General features: G+C 39.6%; 1 protein-coding gene across 1 annotated transcript in view; it reads right to left on the reverse strand.

The window, feature by feature from the left end:
• Positions 1 to 19,692, reverse strand: part of TMEM132D (transmembrane protein 132D) — a 960,728-nt gene that overhangs the window by 528,015 nt on the left and 413,021 nt on the right. The window contains 1 exon segment of the mRNA XM_043979103.1: positions 10,292 to 10,423. Within this exon segment, the coding sequence (XP_043835038.1) occupies positions 10,292 to 10,423 (132 nt within the window).

Consider the following 19,692-nt stretch of genomic DNA (forward strand, 5'->3'; position numbering starts at 1 on the left):
GAAATATATTTTAGCATAATTGCTAATAGAATGTGTCCATTTCAATTTTGGGAATATATTGTTTAACAGGAAGGATGTTTGCTTTAATCTTAATAATTTGGAACCAATATCATCCATTGTATTCAACCTGGGTTTTATTGTATTTTAGTCTTATATTAATTTATATTTTTATACTCATTGTTTATTATTCTTCAGGCTCAGCTTTCTTCCTCTAGGTCAGTTCATAGAATTCTTCTTAAGTTTCACTGAATTTTCCCAATCTGTCCTTCCTTCCTGAACAATAATATCTCATTACATTCACATAGCACAAATTGTTCAGTCATTCCCCAATCAACGGACACATAATTTGAGTTGAGTTTTCTTTTGCCATGAAATAATCTTTTTTTAATTTAAAAAAAAAGAAAAAATGTATTTTCTGAAACAATGCCAAGGGTTGAAGAAAACTGAGATTATGCTCTGCAAATGAATGAGGAACACAAAAACTCCCTCTTCTCATAATTTCCAAAAGAGAACATAGTTTCAGGACATCCAAGTAGTTAGAGGCAATAATATGATTGTCAATTCAGGACAATTCCATTAAAAGGAAGTCCTGCCAAGGCTGGAGGGAACCAAATCAAAAAGACAAGAGCTTACTAGCAACAAAAGACTTTGGCTGGGGTGTTTTAATGACACTTAAGTTAAACTCAATTGAGCATCTGACCTCTCCACAAAAACACAGACTTTTTGAGTATGTATATGCTATCACTGGTGGTTTTCCTCCCTTTTCTTCAAACCTGACTAGGAAGGAAGGGACATCACTCATAATTACTTCATAAAACTTACAAATGAAAAGGAAACCATGATGTTTATAAATGTCCAAAGCTCTCCCCGTCGGGCTTAAAAAAAAAAAAAAAAGATGAATTATCTCATATCAGAAGTAGAAAAGGAGCAAAAGTCATTGAATAACACATTTAACAGTGAAAGGGACGTTGGAGGTCATGAAGTCCAAGGAAAATAAGTCTCAAAAAGGTCAAGTAATTAAGTCAGGGCCACATAGCTACTAAGTTGTCTGAGACAGAACTTGAAGTCAAGTCTTCCTGACTCCTACACTAATGCTCTGGACCAAAACTTCTTAAACTGTGGGTCTCGACCCCATAGGGCATCACATAACTGAATGTGGGGGCTGCCAAAAATTTGGCAACAGTAAAATGTTATGTATATCTATTTTATATACCTTTATAACCAGGGTCACATAAAAATTTCTTGGGGGAAAAGGGGGTCGCCAGTGGAAAAAGTCTAAGAAGCCCTGATCTAGACACTACTTCATAGTGCCTCTAAGAAGACAGAAGAAAACATGAATCGGATTCCTCCTCTCTCACCCCCAAATTACTCCTCTTCTTACAAGAAACACATTTTCCTCAATTTAAAAATTGTTAGAGGGGCAGCTAGGTGGCACAGTGGATAGAGCACTGGCCCTGGATTCAGGAGGACCTGAGTTCAAATCCGGCCTCAGACACTTGACACTTACTAGCTGTGTGACCCTAGGCAAGTCACTTAACCCACATTGCCCCGTCAAAAAAAAAAAAGTTAGAAATGATAGATAGAACCAGTCTGTATAAGGTTTTTAAAAGTTTAAAATTTTGTTTCTCACCCCAGCTCTGAGAGGTAAGCACTGTGAGAAATGTTATACTTGTAACAATTGGAATGACGCCACCTGCTGGAGACTTACTGTAGAAGAGTTCCGCCCATGAAGCAAAGGTCTTTGAGGGCAAGACCAGGAGTCTTTTCTTTGGCATCAGGAAGTGATATTGGGTAGTGGGAGGAAGAAGGAAGAGACTAGCTATCTGTCTGGCTCTCTTTCCTGGGGAGGCTGGTGGAGAAGGCAGCTAGAAATGCGCTCTCCCTTTAATAGATAGAGGAATCTAGGCCTTTCTCTCTCTCTTTACCAAATTCTTATTCTCCTTAATAAATGCTTAAAAGTCTAACTCTTGCTAAAGCTTATAATTTATTGGTGACCACTCATTAGATATTTTAGACAGTTTAGCTAGAATTTTAACCCTTAACATACTTTACAGATTAAGTAACTGAAGCCCAGTTGCTTTGTATAGGCATAAAACTAGTATCTGGAAAATGCACTACATGAACCCAGATATTTTGAATCTAAGTCCCAAATCCTTCCACTAAACCCTTTGTCCCAAATGTATTCCTGATGTCAATTCTCTCCTTGGGAGTACTTACTTGTTTTGTTTTGTTTTGTTTTTGTTTTTGTTTTTGTGTGAATACTTATAAAGGGCTGCCTATCAGGCATTGTGCTAGGCACCAGGGTTACAAAAATAAAAACAACCAAAAATGGAAAACAAAACAAAACAAGAATATCTGCCATCCAGTCCAAGTATATAAATAATTATGATACAAGGTATGATGTTGGGCAGCTAGATGTTGCAGTGGTTAAAGTGCTGAGCCTGGAGTCAGGAAAACTTATCTTCCTTAGTTCAAATCTAGCCTCAGACACTTCCTAGCTAGGTGACACTGGACAAGTCACTTCACACTGTTTGCCTCAGTTTCCTCATCTGTCAAATAAGCTGGAGAAGGAAATGGCAAACCACTCTAATATCCATCCTTGCCAAGAAAATCCCCAAATGGGCTCACGAAGAGTCGGACATGACTGAAAAATGACTGAACAACAACAGAATGATATTGGAATAGGTGAGAGGTACAAAAGGAAATTATAATAATTTCAAGAAGGGAGAAATTGTATTTAGGAGAGAAGATAAGAAAAGGTTCCATGGAAGACCCCTGAGGAAAAGACACCAAGAAGAAAGATATCAACTGGAAGAAATGTTGAGACATGATGTTCCAAGCACAGAAGATGTTTTAAGAAAATGCATGGTAACTGGAGTGGGTAGGAGAAGGTATAGAAAGGGTGAATGGTACAATTTAATTGAATCATAGACTGTCTGTTGGGAGAGCTGATGTAAGTCTGAAAAAGCAGACATGCTTAATCTGGTATGCCAAATTAAGGAGTTTATATTTTATCCCACAGGCAATAGGGTGTCACTAAAGAGGGGACTTTTATTTAAACTGTATAGCAATGGGACCTGAACATTCAGAATAGAAACTGCCTCTAATTCCCCAAGCAGGAGAAATAATATGAAATTCTGTCCCTCTCTCTTTCTACCCTTGCATTGGTTGGTAATAAGGGCATTTTGATGCACTTTTAAGAATTGTTAATTTAAGGATGTCTTGAAGGTTTGGGGGAATGAGTCCTTCTCAACACCTCTATGAGGAAGAATAAAGAATTAATTAAAATATTATCATATTTTTTCCCACAGTCTTATATACATATATACATATATATACATATATACATATATATACACACACATATATATATACATATATATATATATATATATATATATTCATTGGGTGTGTGTATAAACTGACTCCCCACCTTCAATATAATATATGCTCCCTAAGGGTAGGGAACGTTTAATTTTTTTTCTTTGTATCATTCATTGGTGCCTAATATGGTACCTTGAGTGTTGTAGGCATTTAATTAATATCTATTAGACTTATTTAAATCCACTGTTTTACTAAGTATCTCACATCTATGGATTCAGGACCAAGATTTCTAGTAGAGGGGCAGCTAGATGGTACAGTGGATAAAGCACTGGCCCTGGACACAGGAGGACCTGAGTTCAAATCTGGCCTTAGATACTTGACACTTAGTAGTTGTGTGACCCTGGGCAAGTCACTTAACCTTCATTCTCCCACCCTCCACCCCCCCCAAAAAAAAGATTGGTAGTAGAAGGAATAGAGACAGGTACCATGAGAATAATTAGTTCTAATATCCTCCAAATTTTGTTTTCACTATGTATATTCTTTGATTTGACTTAACTATTATATTCCTTCCCACACCCTGTGGAATATAAAGCCCTTGAGAGGAGGGAATTCTTTTTTTTTTTTTGTCCTTTTGTTCCTAATACAGATTCATAAATCTGGAACTGAAAGGGACTTCTAAGATCATTTATTCTAATCCTTTCATTTTACAGATGAGAAAACAGACTCAAAGAGGTTGTCTACTTCTGTGATCATGTTTGTGTTGTTAAGTTGTTTCAGTCACATTCAACTCTTTGTGACCCCATTTCTTAGCAAAGATACTGGAATGGTTTGCCATTTTCTTCTCCAGCTCATTTTACAAATGAGGAAACTGAGGCAAAAAGGATGAAGTGGCTTGCCCAGGGTCACACAGCCAGTAGTGTCTGAGGCTGAATTTGAACTCATTAAGATGATGCTCTATCCACTGTGCCACCTAACTGCCCATGATCATGGGCTATTAAATTTCTCAATCTGATTAAGTTTTTGATCATTTCATTTTCCCCTCTGCCTTCCCATCTCTAATCCTGTTCTCCATTCTCATCCTGACCTCCAATCCTTCTACCTCTTCTCAGTTCTTCCTCATGCCAGATTCCTCACACAAGTACTCTCTCTTCCTTCTATCACTTAGCACATTGCCTGGCACTGTAGTAAACACTTAAATGTTTATTGATTGATTGTTTCCTTAACTCAACCATTTGGTGAACCAGTTCAGCTCTACACTTCCCTCTGCATTACAGCTCCTTGCTTCCTTGTTCCATTTCCAATCATGTCTTGCCAACTGCAACCTTTGATTATTCTCACCATCTGCTACTTTCCTACTTCTGGTACTGTTAAACAGAGCTGGAGAAAATTGTGAAACTAGTCTGAATGCGTCAACTACAAATGTATGTTGTATAATCTCAACTGGGCCTACACTACAGCAAGGCAACCATTGAATGCCACCCTAATGGATTCACTATCCCATTCACTACCATCTCTCCCCATCTTCTGATTGCTTTCCTACTGCCTACAGACATAATTGTCTCCATCATTTTTTTTAATTTAAAAAATAACGACAAAACCCTTCACCACCCTCATTGCTAGCCATCATGCTATATCTCCCCCTTTTTTAATGGCTAAATTATTTGAGAAACCCATTTTGTCAGCACTTCCACTTCTCCTCCTCTTGCTCTCTCCTAATCCCTCTGTAAACTGTCTTCTGACCTCATCATTAGACTTAAACTGCTCCCTCCGATGGTATTAATGGTTCCTTAATTGCCAAATCTAATGGTCTCTATTCCATCCTTATCCTTCTTGACTCCTCTGAAGCCATTGATCCCACTGATCACCCTTTTTTCTTGGATACTCTTCCCCTCTCTAGACATTGCTTTCTCCTGATTCTCTTCTCTGTTTTCAATATCCTTTGCGGGATCTTAGTCCAAGTTATTTTCACTAAATATGGGTGCCCCCAATGGCCTCTCCCTGACTATCATCTCCTTCTATACTTTTTCAGATTTCTTGATTGATACCACCTCCATCAGCTTCCTTTTCCCTCTGATTGGAGGGCTAGAAGGTGAAGTACCAACTTCCTCTCAATGTATTGCTTTACAGAGGGAAGTAATTGCACTCTCAGATCACTCTACTTTGTATCCGCTGGTCTGACTGGTTTCACCTTCACAGAACAATATCTCTGCTCACCCTGGTATCCTCTATCCTCCCCCTCTTTCTTTTCTGCCTGCTTTTTTTGTGTGTGTGTTGCCCCCCCCCCATATCTTAATCTCCTTGAGGACAGATTGTTATCAATTGCATCCTTAGCTCTTAGCATAGTACCTAGTACATAGTAGGTGCTTATAAATGTTTATTGGATTGGTTTGGAGCATGCACAGTTATTTGCATGTTGTCTCCTTTACTAGAATGTGAAATCCTCTAGGGCATTTGCCATTAGTTGTATCCCCAGTGCTTAGTTCGGTGTCTGATAGGAGACATTAATAAATGCTTGTTGACTGACTGACTGACTGACACAACTACTAAGAGACAGGATTTTAATATAAGTCCTCTGGCTCAGGAATCAATGCCCTTTCCCCTATATAATTCCATTTTTATAATAGGTAGTTAATAACTGTTGAATTGAATATCTAATTATACATGAAACATAATGAAAAGGTTACAGATTGTTCTGTGGGTTAGTTCACTATGACCAATAGAATGTGAGCTCCTTGAGGGCAGGCCCTGCTTAATTGTTGTCTTTGTGTCCTTAGGCACTAGTACAATGAATAAAACATGCCAGGTACTTAATGAATGCATGTTGGTTGATTTATTGATTAGTAGAACAAGGCTTGGATTTGGAGTCAAGGTTCAAGTCCCAGGTTGAGTCTCATCTCCATGACATACAATGTATGAACTTTGCAAATCACAGACTCATTTCTCTGGCCCTCAGTTTCCTCCCCTTTAAAATAAAGGGACTTGATTAGATGACCTTTACAAGCCTTTTGCAGGGGTAGCTAGGTGCCGCAGTGGATAGAGCACCGGCCCTGGATTCAGGAGTACCCGAGTTCAAATCCGACCTCAGACACTTAACACTTACTAGCTGTGTGACCCTGGGCAAATCACTTAACCCTAATTGCCCAGCAAAAAAAAAAAACAAAACAATAAAAAAAACCCAAGCCTTTTGCCATCCCTAAATGTATGTCTGTAGATGCTTCTTGAAGCTTGGTCTGGAAGGTGAGGCTACCTCCCTGTTTGCAGGAAGGCATCACTGGATGCTACTCCAACAGCTTTTTACTCTTCTAGACTCTCACGGTCTGAAAGAGTTAATTCAGAAAAGAAGGTACAGTTCAAGTGAGGCCTTTCTAGATTTCTGACACCCCTCTCTCCACCCCTTAACTGCTAGTGTTTTCTCCCTCTTCCAAACTCCTGATATTGATTTATGTGTACATGTGTTGTATTCTCCTCAGAGGAATGTAAACCCTTTGAGGGCAGGAACTATTTTATTTCTGCCTTTGCATCCCTAGAAACTAGTATGGGACTTGACATATTAAAGGCCTTTAGTGTATGTGTGTTGGATTAAATTGAGTCAATAAACTATATAACATAAATCCAGAGAGTATAGCCATTACTTACATAAGTGATCACACTCAGGTAATAAGGAAATTAAATCTATTCTGCAAATAAGAATGTGTGTGTGTGTGGGGGGGGAGTGTGGGAATGTCCACAATTTGTTCCTAGCAGTGGCAGCATAGTATATACTCAGATGATCATGGCATTAGAACTGAACAGAATCATAGAGGCCACCTCATTTTACAGATGGAAGAAATTAAGACTGAAGCAGATTATAAAGCTTGCTCTAGAGGTCACAGTCAGGAAGCATCAGAGGCAAGATTTAAACTGAAGTGTTTCTATACCAGTTAGAAGTGACTTCAGATGTTCTCTAATCCAACCACCTCCTTTTAGAGATGAAAAAAACTGAGGCTCACAGTGGTTATGGGACTTATCCAAGATCTCACACAGGTTTCTACATATAATAACAGAGCTAAGATATGAGCTCATTTCCTCACATCCCAAATTCAGTGCTCTTTTCAAGGAAGTATAGTGCTTCCCTTTAGGGATTATTCTTTTGTTGCTTAACTTTTTTTTTTCTTTTTTCGGGGCAATGAGGGTTATGTGACTTGGCCAGGGTCACACAGCTAGTAAGTGTCAAGTGTCTGAGGCCAGATTTGAACTCAGGTCTTCCTGAATCCAGGGTCGGTGCTTTATCCACTGTGCCACCTGGCTGCCCCTACTTAACTTTTAAATGATTTTAAAAGGAAAGAGAAACCAGTAATTAGAAATCCCTAAAATAAAATATCTGACCAAACTAGAAATTTGAACCATCATCCCAAATGACCCATGGGGAGATGGCCATCTCCTCCAGGAAGTTTTTCTGATCCTCCCAGTCTGTAATAACTTTGCCTGCACCCTCACCTCACAAGGCATTTCGTTAATAAATGCTCACAGATTGATTTTTGATTCAAGGCTCCCTACTTAAACCCATCACTTAGGAACAAACATATCATTGACAGCTTGTGTTGTCATCACGAGACAGGGTTAAACAAAATGCCCCTGCCCTGCTTGCCATCACTCCTCTCTCCTTTTCCTAACACTTATTTTGTTCTTCAGGGCTTCCTCAAGGCTGTAGTCAGAATATATTTTCCTACCCACACTATTCCAGGCTCAAAGTCTATTAGAATTCAGGGAGAGAATTATATTGTCTGTGTTGTCTAGAGAAATCTTACCTTAGGAGATACAGGAAGCTATTTCTATAATCTTGTCGCATTGACTCCATCTTGGAGACCTTGGCTCTAGCAGAGCCTGCTGATTCCCTGGGGAGCCCCACTAGGCATCTGGGATGCAGTGAGGTTCATGGGTTCAATCATGGCCAGGCTAGATATCTACTAGGCACTCTGACAACACTATTTATCAAGCAGTTTTGTAGATAATAGAGATATGGTAGAGCTTTTATTCCTATAGAGAATGAATCAAAATCCTCTCTCTATTCCCTATGGTAGGCAATAAGTAGAGCATTGTCAACAAATCCTTGCACACAAACATGAATTTCACACTCCAATTTCAATAGCACTGGGAATTCCCAGTATGAGAACAGTACCTCCCCGTGCATATCACAACCCATACATAGTAATGTATAGGTGGTAGAGAGCTATATTGGAATTTGGATTCCCAGGACCTGATTTCAATGCCAAGTTCTGCCACTTAATACCTATGTGGTGTTGGGTAAGCATTTAACCTCTCCAGGCCTCAGTTTCTTTTTTAAAATGAGCAGGTTAGAATAGATGAGTACCTAAGAGACCATCCAGCTTAGCACAGCCTGGTACGTGATTGTTCAGTTGTTTTTCAGTAGTGTCTAAATTTTCATGACCCTGTTTGGTGTTTTCTTGGCAAAAGTACTGGAGTGGTTTGCCATTTTCTTTTCCAGCCCATTTTAAAGATAAGGAAACTAAAGGAAACAGGGTTAAGTGACTTGTCCAGGGTCACACAGCTAGTAAGTATCTGAGAACATAGAAGGCAGTTAATAAATGTTTATGGATTGAAAGTACAACCTTAAGGAGTTTCCTCCAGGCACATTAGATGTTAATTCAATCACCCAGGGTGATACAATTAGGAGTCTGTACTAGAAGGCATATTATAAGCCATCTAGCCCAAACCTATTGTTTTACAAATGAGAAACTGAGGTTTTGAAGAGACTAAGTGAATTATTCCTAATGACATAGCTATTAAATAGCAGAAGTAGGATTCTGGTTGTTGTTTGTCCTTCATTCTTTTTTTTTTTTCAGGGCAATGGGGGTTAAGTGACTTGCCCAGGGTCACACAGCTGGTACATGTGAAGTATCTGATGCCGGATTTGAACTCAGGTACTCCTGAATCCAGGGCTGCTGCTTTATCCACTGGGCCACCTAGCTGCCCTTGTCCTTCATTCTTGAAGAGGACCATGACAGATGTCATGACTTACATCGAATTGAATTTAAGTGAGGCAGGGCTGTGCAAAGTCACCAGTCTCACTTTCTTCTCCAGAACCAGCTGGGTCCATTGGCAATATATATATATATATATATATATATATATACATATCTGGATAACCAGAGATGGTCCCAGATGTTTAAGGCAACTGAGGTTGAGTGACTTGCTCAGGGTCACACAGCTAGTATCTGATGTCAGATCTGAACTCAGGTTCTCCCAACTTCAGAGCCAGTGCTCTATCCACTGTACCACCTAGGATTCTGGTAGGTCTTCCTGAATCCTAGTCCAGGATGGAGACCTGATCCAGAAGTCAAGAAATCCCAAGTTCAAGTCATATCTTTGAGGCATAAATGACTGTCTATGCCCGAGCATATCACTTACTTTCTCAGTACCCACAGCCAAATCTTCTATAAATATCATTTACAAAATAATTGCAAGTTTGCCTTGACCAATGGAATTGTCCTCTTCTAGAGCTCCCTACACCCATGAAAGTGTAAGTCTGATTTAAAAAAAAAAAGTAGCTGTAGCCAAATACACTGTTTTAGTCTATTTGCCAACATTTAGGAGAGATGCCCAGACACCTTTTAGTCTGCCATATGTGAGATGGATTGAAATAGCAATTGTATCTAATAAAAGGGTAACCCTAGGATAACATAAAGCCCATTGAACATGAAAGAACCCTTGGGATTACACATGGCATGGGGCGCTGGCCCAAGAGATATCCTCTAGCTTTAAAAAGTCTTTTTGTGAATAATAGCCCACCCTTGCTAAATGAAGGAGATTATCCATTTTATCTCCCCACTTTTGCATTATCACCAGAGGAGAAAAGTATACTTTGATAGAAAGGCACATTTGGACAGAATCCAGCAAAGAAAGGGAAAAAGGGAGATGAAGGAAACATCAGTGCATTTAAATGTATGTGGTGCCAATTGAGACTTACCTGTTCTCAGAAGTAGTAGATTTCCTCTGACACACATATTTCCCCGTATAATCCACACTCTCTTTGACATCCCATAAGTGTGGGTTGCTGGCTCGAACACCAATAATATTCACACCTTTCTTTACCTTTGCCCTGTTGGGGAGAAAATAGAGATATTTTTGAGATGAGATAGACCTGTGGTTGACAAGTAATTCATGGAAACTTCTTATGCTGTCATTTTATTAACCATCACTGCCTATGGAATAAAGACAGACTGAAGTAGGTACATACAAGTGCCAAGGCAAACATGAAAGCTTGCAGGTTGAAAGAAGGTTGGACATGGAATTGAAGAGACTTGTTTTAAATCCTGTTGCTAATACTTAGTAGTTGTGGGGACCAAGTACTTACTTTCTCTGAGGCTTCATTTCCTTATTTATTTTAAAAAAAGGAGGAGTGAATAATCATAATTGCTAGTATTTCTATAGAGCTTCAAGTTTTAGAAGAAATGTATAAATATTATCTCATTTGATCCTCATAACAACCCTGGAAGGTAGGTGCTATTATTATCCCCATTTTACAGATGAGGAAACTGAGGCTAAGTGACTTGACCAGGGTCACACAGCTAGTAAGAGTCTGAGGCTGGATCTGAATTCAGGTCCTCCTGACTCCAGGCCCAAGGCTTCTTTTAAACACTGTGTCACCAGTTGCCTCAAGAACAGAAGCAGAAATGTTACTGTTCCCATTTGATAGAAGTGAAACCTGGGACTTGAAGAGTGATATGAATTACCCTAGGTTACAAGCTTAATAAACAGCAGTAGGAATTAGAACTCAGGTTTCTTGTCTCCAAGTCCAGTCTTCTTTCTTCTTTCTATGTGTGAGTTTTCCAGATGATAAGAGTTTGATTACAGTTATAGTCCCTTAGATAGAATTATAGAATGTTAGAGTTAGAAGGTATCTATCCATCATTTTGACAAGTCTTTAATTACACTATCAAGGAGAGTATGTAGAACATTTTTTTAAAAAACCAATTGATAATAACAGTTACAAGCCCTTCTGCCACCTCAAGAGAAATATTTTTAAAATAATTTTTATGGATAAATTTCAAGGATATACTCTCCCCCTGCCACAACCTACCCCAATTTATAATGAAGAAAACTAGTTAAGGAAAAATATCAACACACTGACCACATCTGACAATGTTCGTGTCATTCTACCCTTGTCAACTTATAGATGGCTGAACGGAGGAGGGTTTATTAACTGTTCCCAAGGATGATCATTGGTTTTTTAGGTACTCAGAGTTCTACCTTCTTTAGAGATGTGTGTGTGTGTGTGTGTGTGTGTGTGAGAGAGAGAGAGAGAGAGAGAGACAGAGAGACAGAGAGACAGTAAGGGAGAGAGGAAGAAAGGACAGAAGGAAGGAAGGAAGGAAGGAAGGAAGGAAGGAAGGAAGGAAGGAAGGAAGGAAGGAAGGAAGGAAGGAAGGAAGGAAGGAAGGAAGGAAGGAAGGAAGGAAGGAAAATTTTCTTAATGTACCTTTAAAAGGTGGAATGAAACTCAAAGAATGACGGCATTAAAACGTCTGATAGCAATATTTGAGTGGAAGACCTCTGCTTATAAATGAAGCTGTGTCGATCTGTTACAATCCATTCAGCATTCTTTCTCCAAAACAACAAGCCCGATGAAATTGGAATTTACCAGTAAATCATGTGGTAATTTTTCTTTAACTTCTTACCATGTCAATCAGTCATTAAGCATTTGTTAAGCACCTACTATGGGCCAGGCACTGGGCTAAGTGCTGGGGATAGAAAGACAAGGGGCAGCTAGGTGGCACAGTGGATAGAGCACCAACCCTGGATTCAGGAGGACCTGAGTTCAAATCTGACCTCAGACACTTGATAGTTACTAGCTGTGTGACCTTCGGCAAGTCACTTAACCCTCACTGGCCCCCTGCCCCCCCCCAAAAAAGAAAGAAAGGCAAAAGAAAGTCCCTGCCCTGGAGGAGCTCACAATCTAATGGAAGAAACAAGATGAAATGATGTGGTTATTATTAAGACTATAGAGAGTGAAGAAAGGGAGTGGAGACAGCAATTATAGATGTGCTTCTCAAGGAGTTTCAGGCTTCCTGAAAAGTTTAGTCACATAAGGGAGGATATGGGCCAATAAAAAGCAGATCTGGATAGATCAAGTGAGGGTGTTTTGAGGTTGTGGGACACATCAGCCTGTTCCTAGGCAGTAGGGAAGCAGTCAGTAGACAAGGTCAATGAGAGTGTGCAGGTAAGTAAGAGTGTGGAAATCATAGAGGGGGCAATCTATTGAAGAAAGGGATTACTTAAGCATGAAGAAGAGTCAGCTTTGGAAAAAATAGTCACCCCTTTATGTGACATAGGAGTTCAGGAGAAGATAGTGGCAAAAGGCATGTGGGTGATGAAATAAGGAGGAGAGAAGAGGGAGCGCTCAGTGAATGGCCTCAGTTTTCAATTAAATACGAGAAGGTAAGGGGAGGGGGAGCCAAGGGAGTTTTGAAGAGGAATGAAAATCTTTGAAATAACTACTATGGTGGGTGGGCCAATGAGTTGATTAGAGAGGAGCCAAGAGATTGCCTTGCTGAAGTGATGGCCCAGTTGAAATTATGCAAGATGAGTTTGTTAGGAATTCATTTAGCATGGTTTTGTGATTTTCTCCAGCTTTCTTCAATATCACCTGAATAGGACTTAAGGAAACAGGTGGTGGAGATAATCCAAGGCTCAGATTTGGCAGGGGAAGATCATTGATGGGATAAGGGGGCAAGGGATGCAAACTAAGAGGTCAGTGTAGAGTTGGAAAGACTTATTTGGTGTTAAGATAGGAAAGAGAAGAATATAGTTCATGGAGGAGTGGTAGCCTGGGAAATAATTGAAAGGTCAAGGATTTCAAGGTCATGGTGAAGGTGAAGACCAGTGTTCAAGATTGCAGAGCAGATGGGGAAATGAAATGACAACAGATTGTGATCAGATTAAGGAATTTCAGAGCTATTGATCATGGAACATAGTTGGAGGATGGCAAGACCAAGGGTATGATCATTTCTGGGTAGCTGAGGTGGGGTGGAAGAGAATTTTATGGGAAATAAGTAAGTCAAGGAACTGGGAGGTTAGTGTGTGAAAGAAGGAGTAAGGTTCTACTGTTTTTCTCAGATCTGGAACCCTCAATGTCAGATTTGTATAAGGTGATTGTGGGGGAGTTTGATTCCCTACCAGAAGTGGGAAGGAAGAAAGGGAGGAAGAGGTCCCATGTTCATCTATATCACATCTGGAAAAATACAGCAGCTGCTACTACTCTCCCACCAACACCAACCAATCACTACTACTACCACCAAAAAACCACAACAAAAAACAACCAACTGCTACTACAACTAGGACTACTACTATCAAAAAGTTATGTAATTCAGGGCAGCTAGGTGGTACAATGGACAAATCACTAGCCTTGGAGTCAGGAGAATCCAATGAAGAGACAGAAATTGAACAGTTTCTGCCCACAAGGAGTTTAAATTCTACCAGTCAATTGAACATATACAGAAGAGAAAACAAGATAGTGTAAGGAGTGAGTGAGGACACACAGCTGGGCATATCAGGAAAGGCCTCCAACAGAAAGTAGTACATGAATCTACTTCCAAAAGTGGTAAGGATTAGAAGAGAGGGGGGAGCACTTAAATGGCTCAAAAATGCTCAGTTGTACTTTATCTCCCTTGATCAGCACAAAAGTCCTGTGAGATGGGTGCTATAGATGTATATCTTAATTTTAGAGGTGTAGAAATGAAAATTCAGGGATGTTGAGGGACTTCCCAAAAGTCACACCATGAGTAAGTTCTAGGGCTTCTAACCTTGATCTGCTCCAAATTCTACGTCCTTAACTGGCTCCACTATACCATGTGGCAGAGAAGACTATTTCAACATTCAAAGACACCAGTTATAAAGTAGCCCAAACTAGTTTGTTTTCCAACCTAGTGTGTGCAAGCAATGGAATTCTCTGTCTTTTCAGGAAATGGGCAGCCATTCCAATAGACAGATGAAAGGATCCTAGGTGGGGATCAGGTGTAAGGTCATTTCTTGTTTGGGACTTGGCTTCCTATAGTAGTACTTCATGCTACTCTAGGGCCATAATGGCCTGGCACCATTTTTCCTATTTGGTCTTTAGATTTATTACTCTCCTACAGTTAGGGGGCACTGTGGCCATGTGTAATACACACACTATCCACTACTGGGGGAGGTGGGAGGGAATGCAGATTCATAAGACATCTGTCTATTCATGAGAACCAAGCATATCATGAAGTAGTTTTGAGATCTTCCCACTGAAACATGTTTAATAGAAATAATAGTCAATATATAATTTTCTAAAAATTAGGAGAGAACAATAGAAGGTTTAGAAAATTTTGTAGATATGGACAATAGTATGGAACTCTCACAGTAAATGTGAAATATTTATAAATATATTATACCTCCCTGTCTCTCTTTGTCTTTCTGTCTCTGTCTCTGTGTCTCTGTCTCTGTTTCTGCTCTCTGTCTCTCTCTGTCTCTGCCTCTCTGTCTCTGTCTCTCCCTCTGTGTATGTGTATGTGTTTGTGTGTCTGTCTCTCTCCTATTCACTTCTTTATCTATGTCAGACTATGTCTCTCTAAACCAGCCAGACTAGTCTCACTCTGATAGGCAGGAGAGCTTTGTTCTGCTGTGTTTCTTACCTGATCTATGTCACCCTTCCTTACGCAACCCAGTGAATCCTCACTCTTTTGGACTCAGAATATGAATTATGAACTTGGTATGGATACCTGATTGGTTTAGCATATTTTAGCTCAGAACTCCTGAGCTCGAAAGATATACCACTCGCAGCCTCTCTGGCATCAGGGATTACATGTATATGTCACCATGTAAAGTGAAATATGCACACATATATGTATGTATCATATATGTTTATTATATATATGTTATACACAATGGAGATTGATGATTTCATACACAACCTTCTTTTTCTGTTCCTTGCATGGGGGAACTTTTCATGTTTGTAGGTATTTTTAAGTTTATAATGATAAAAAAGAAATATTAACTGGTATTTATATAGTGATTTAAGGTTTGAAAAGGGCTTAACATATATTAACTCATTTGATCCTCACAATAGCCCCATGCATGGGGTAGATGCTATTATCACCACCATTTTACAGATGAAAAAACCGAGGCTGAAGGAGGGTGGATGGTTTGCTGTGGGTCATAGAGCTAGTAAGTGTCTGAGGCCACATTCAAATTCAGGTTTCCTTGTCTCCAAGTCCAGCACTAGCCACTGAGACACTTGGTGAGGCTTCTTCTGGCAGTAGGTGACTGGGGGACTGAGGCTATATGCTGCTGAGGAGTTTTTGTTTCTTTTCAGGGATAGAAGTACTGATAATAAAGACAGAACCAAGTTTGCATGAACCAAAATCAATCAACCCCTCCCATGGCCCTTTGATGAGCATTGCTTTTGACTGACAGCTTTGAAGTAGATGAGTATACAAGACAGAATGAACCTTGTGAGCCATGGAAGGTTTAAAGAGCCATCAGAATGTGGAAGGAAACAAGTCTTTAGTAAGCCCCTACTACTAGGAACTGTGATAAGTGCTTTACAAATATTATCTCATTTGAATCTTCCAACTCTGTGAATCTGGTGCATTTATTATCCCTATTTGACAGTTGATGAAACTGAGACCATTACCCAGGGTCGCACAGATAGTCTGTGTCTGAGGCCATATTTGAACTCAGGGCTTCCTTACTCTAGGCCCAATGCTCTATCTACTGCACCTCCCAGCTGCCACATGAATTTCTACATGGGTTACTCAGAACTTTTAAGTTTGAGCCCACTCTCCTCAGGGACTGTGTGTACCATGGGAAAAGGGAAGTTCTTGTTTGTGGAATTTAAAAATAGTAATAATTTCTATCTGTGTCATACTCCCTCAGCACATATCCTTTTGTAAAAGTTAATCAATGTCAACTAATGAATGGATACTGTGGGAACACCTTGGACAGCGACTTGTGAGTATTAACATTAGAAACTGAAAATATCTTACCCCTAGAAACCTGAGAAGAGAAATAGTTAGCTACCCTCTGGGGTCTAGGACAACCCATGTGATAGGAGTTAGGTATATAGGCTCTTGGGGGTGATGCTATGTTTGTTAACTTATCTGTCTCCTCTCTATTCTAGAATACTAGGTCTTTCATTTCTCCCTTTGTACCTATTAGATCATGTCGTATATTTTTAAATTAGGATGGGCTGTAACAGTTTTGTATCATTGGTGTTAGTTTGATCAACCGACAAGTTTTCAGCATGCTAACATGGAAAAATTTGGAGTCAGATCACGTGAGTTTGAATCTTGGCTTACGTTCTTAATGACCCTGTATAGGATCATTGTGCGCAATAACATTAGAAATTGAAAACACCTTAGAGTTATCCCATAGAAACTTAAAGAGAGAGGGGGCAGCTAGGTGGCACAGTGGATAAAGCATTGGCCCTGGATTCAGGAGGACCTGAGTTCAAATCTGGTTTCAGACACTTGACACTTACTAGCTGTGTGACCCTAAGCAAGTCACTTAACCCTCATTGCCCCACACAGAAAAAGTATGATTCCTCTGGAGCAACTAGGTGGCACAGTGGATAGAGCACCAGACCCGGAGTCGGGAGGACCTGAGTTCAAATCTGGTTTCAGACACTTGACACTTACTAGCTGTGTTACCCATGGCAAGTCTTTTAACCCCAAATGCCTTGAAAGAAAGAAAGAAACAAACAAACAAACAAACTTAAAGAGAAAAATAGCTATCTACTCTATGGTGTTTGGGACCGCTCATGTGATGGGAGTCAGGAAAGTAGCCCTTTAAAAAACACCACTTCACCTTCCTAGGTCTCAGTTTCCTCCCCTGGAAACTGAGGTGGTTATATCATATAACTGCCAAGGCCCTTTCCAGCTAAAAAGTTTTGACTCTATAAACCTGTATTACTGACCTCTGAACTATAGGTGGCAAAATCTGTAAGCGGTTAAGGCTGATGATAGAAGCATGCACAATTTAGCTTCCCTATATGTGAACCAAATGTTAATTTCCTTTTCTTTTTGTTTATGACAAGTGAGTTACTTACATTCGTTAATGGAAGTTTTATAACCTACTTGTGGCGCAATAAATACAGGTTATACTGACAGCTTCATTACTCAGAGATAAACACAGCACTTGAATCCAGAAGATGACTTTACTCTAAGTTTATATTTTAATAATGCCTCTTTCTTGGTGCAAAAGAACTCCCCATAATTTTCCCTAGAGAGTAAGTACATGCTATGGATGGGTAAATGCAAAACCTGCCCAGTCAGAGGGCTTAGTCTATTTTAAAGCAACAATTCAGCATATACTTGCCACAGATGCTCTGGAGAGAGGGTGCTATATCCTATAATAAAGTAGAAAGAACATCCAGGAGCTACATTCTGAAACCTGAATCACCAACTACTCTGCTTTTTCTCCTTGTCATACATGTGGCTAGTAGGAACAAGGAGATAAAGTCTGCATTCCTAAAATGGATTCTCACCAACTCTTGGAATCTTAGGATATGGAGGAACTTCAGGTATCTCCAGTCTAACTAATACCTTTCAGGCATCCACATTTCCAGGATCCATATTTTCCCCCAAATCAATCCAACCACAAATATGCTTCATTTCAATTGATGGTACCACCATTCTTCTCATCAGCCAGGTTTGTAACCTTGGAGTCTTTCCTTCAGACCCCATTTTTAACCAGGTCTCACATTTTGACCATTCTACCTAAAATCACAAGACCATCAATTTAGAGAAAGAAAGGACCCCTCAGACCAATGTCCTCATTTAAGAGATGAGGAAACTGAAGTTACTTACTTGGCAGCTAAATGGATAGAAAGTTGGAGTTGGAATCAGGAAGACCTAGGTTTAAATCCTGTCCTAGACTATTACGTAGCTATGTGACCTTGGACAAGTCCCTTCTCCTTTTTCACCCAAAGTATCTTGCATTTAAATAATAGAGCACTATATATATTCTTCTTCATCATCAGCATTCAATGTTACACAGGTGAAAAGTAACTGAATTAGAATTTGACCTCTGGACCTCTGACTTCAAATCCACTACTGTCTGCCATGTGACACTGTCTCTCCCCAGAAACATCTTTTGCACCTGTCCCTTGCTTTACACTCAAGTATCTTCTCTGTTTCAGGCTCTCATTACTATTTATTTGGACTATTACAACAGATTTGTAATTAGTTTCCCTCTCTCCAGCCTCTTCCCTTTCTAATCCATGCTCTACCTAGTGACCAAATTAGTACTTCTAAAACATAGGTCTAACCATTTCATTCCCTCTCCTAAAAACCACCAACAGTTACTTGTTGCATGTAGTATATACAAAATCCTCAGTATTTTAAGCCTTCCACAACCTGCCTCCCAACTGTCCCTCTAGAATTTTTTCATATTGTTCCCCTTCATATACCAAGTAGAGTGGCCTGCTAACCATTCTTTATATGCCACATTCCATCCTCTACCTCCACTCCTTTGTAAACGTCTCCCATGCCTGGAATGTACTTCCTCTTCACCCCTACCTTGGAGAATATCTCGGTACCTTTAAAGTAAAACTTTACTGATCCCCCAATTATTAGAATTTTCTTTTTCTTGAACTTAATTTTAAAAAGTATCTTTATGTACTCAGTTCTGTGCAGGTTATTAATACCCACGAGTATTTAATAATCTCCTTGAGAATAGAGCCTATTTTTTGGATTTTGTCCCCAATAGCTAACACAATGCCTGACACACACCAGGTAGTTAATAAATACTTGCTGAATTGAATTGAATTTTTACTACCTCTAGAAATATATGAAGTTTGTTACTGGCAGCTAGGAGGTGTAGAGGATAGAGGACAGGTCATGGAGTCAGGAAGATATGAGTTCAAATTGAGCCTCAGATACTTACTATCCATGTGACTTTAGACAAATCATTTAAACTCTGCCTCAATTTCCTCAATTGTGAAAAAAGAGGACAATAATAGCACCTACCTCCCAGGGTTGTTGTCAAGCTCAAATGAGTTAATATCATAAAGTATTTAGTACAATACCTAGTACATACGAGGTATTATATAAAAATGCTAGCAGTTCTAATAACTATTGTTATACTTATTGTTATTTTATTAGTGGCATCCAGGATTGAATATCCTATCCTTCATGGGGAGTTGGAACCGGGTTACCATTTTCTTCATTTTGGGCAAAATTCCTCTATTAATAAAGCCCAAAATTTCATTCATTACCTCTTTGACCTTCCACATTGGGGACTCATGTTGAATTTAAAGGGACTCAAGTGACCACTTAGGAAAAAGGTTGGATACAGGTAATAACAGGCACCTGTTAATAATTCCCAGGTATTAGCAACCACATC

This window comes from Dromiciops gliroides, chromosome 1 (genome assembly GCF_019393635.1).
Source record: "Dromiciops gliroides isolate mDroGli1 chromosome 1, mDroGli1.pri, whole genome shotgun sequence".
NCBI lineage: Eukaryota > Metazoa > Chordata > Mammalia > Microbiotheria > Microbiotheriidae > Dromiciops > Dromiciops gliroides.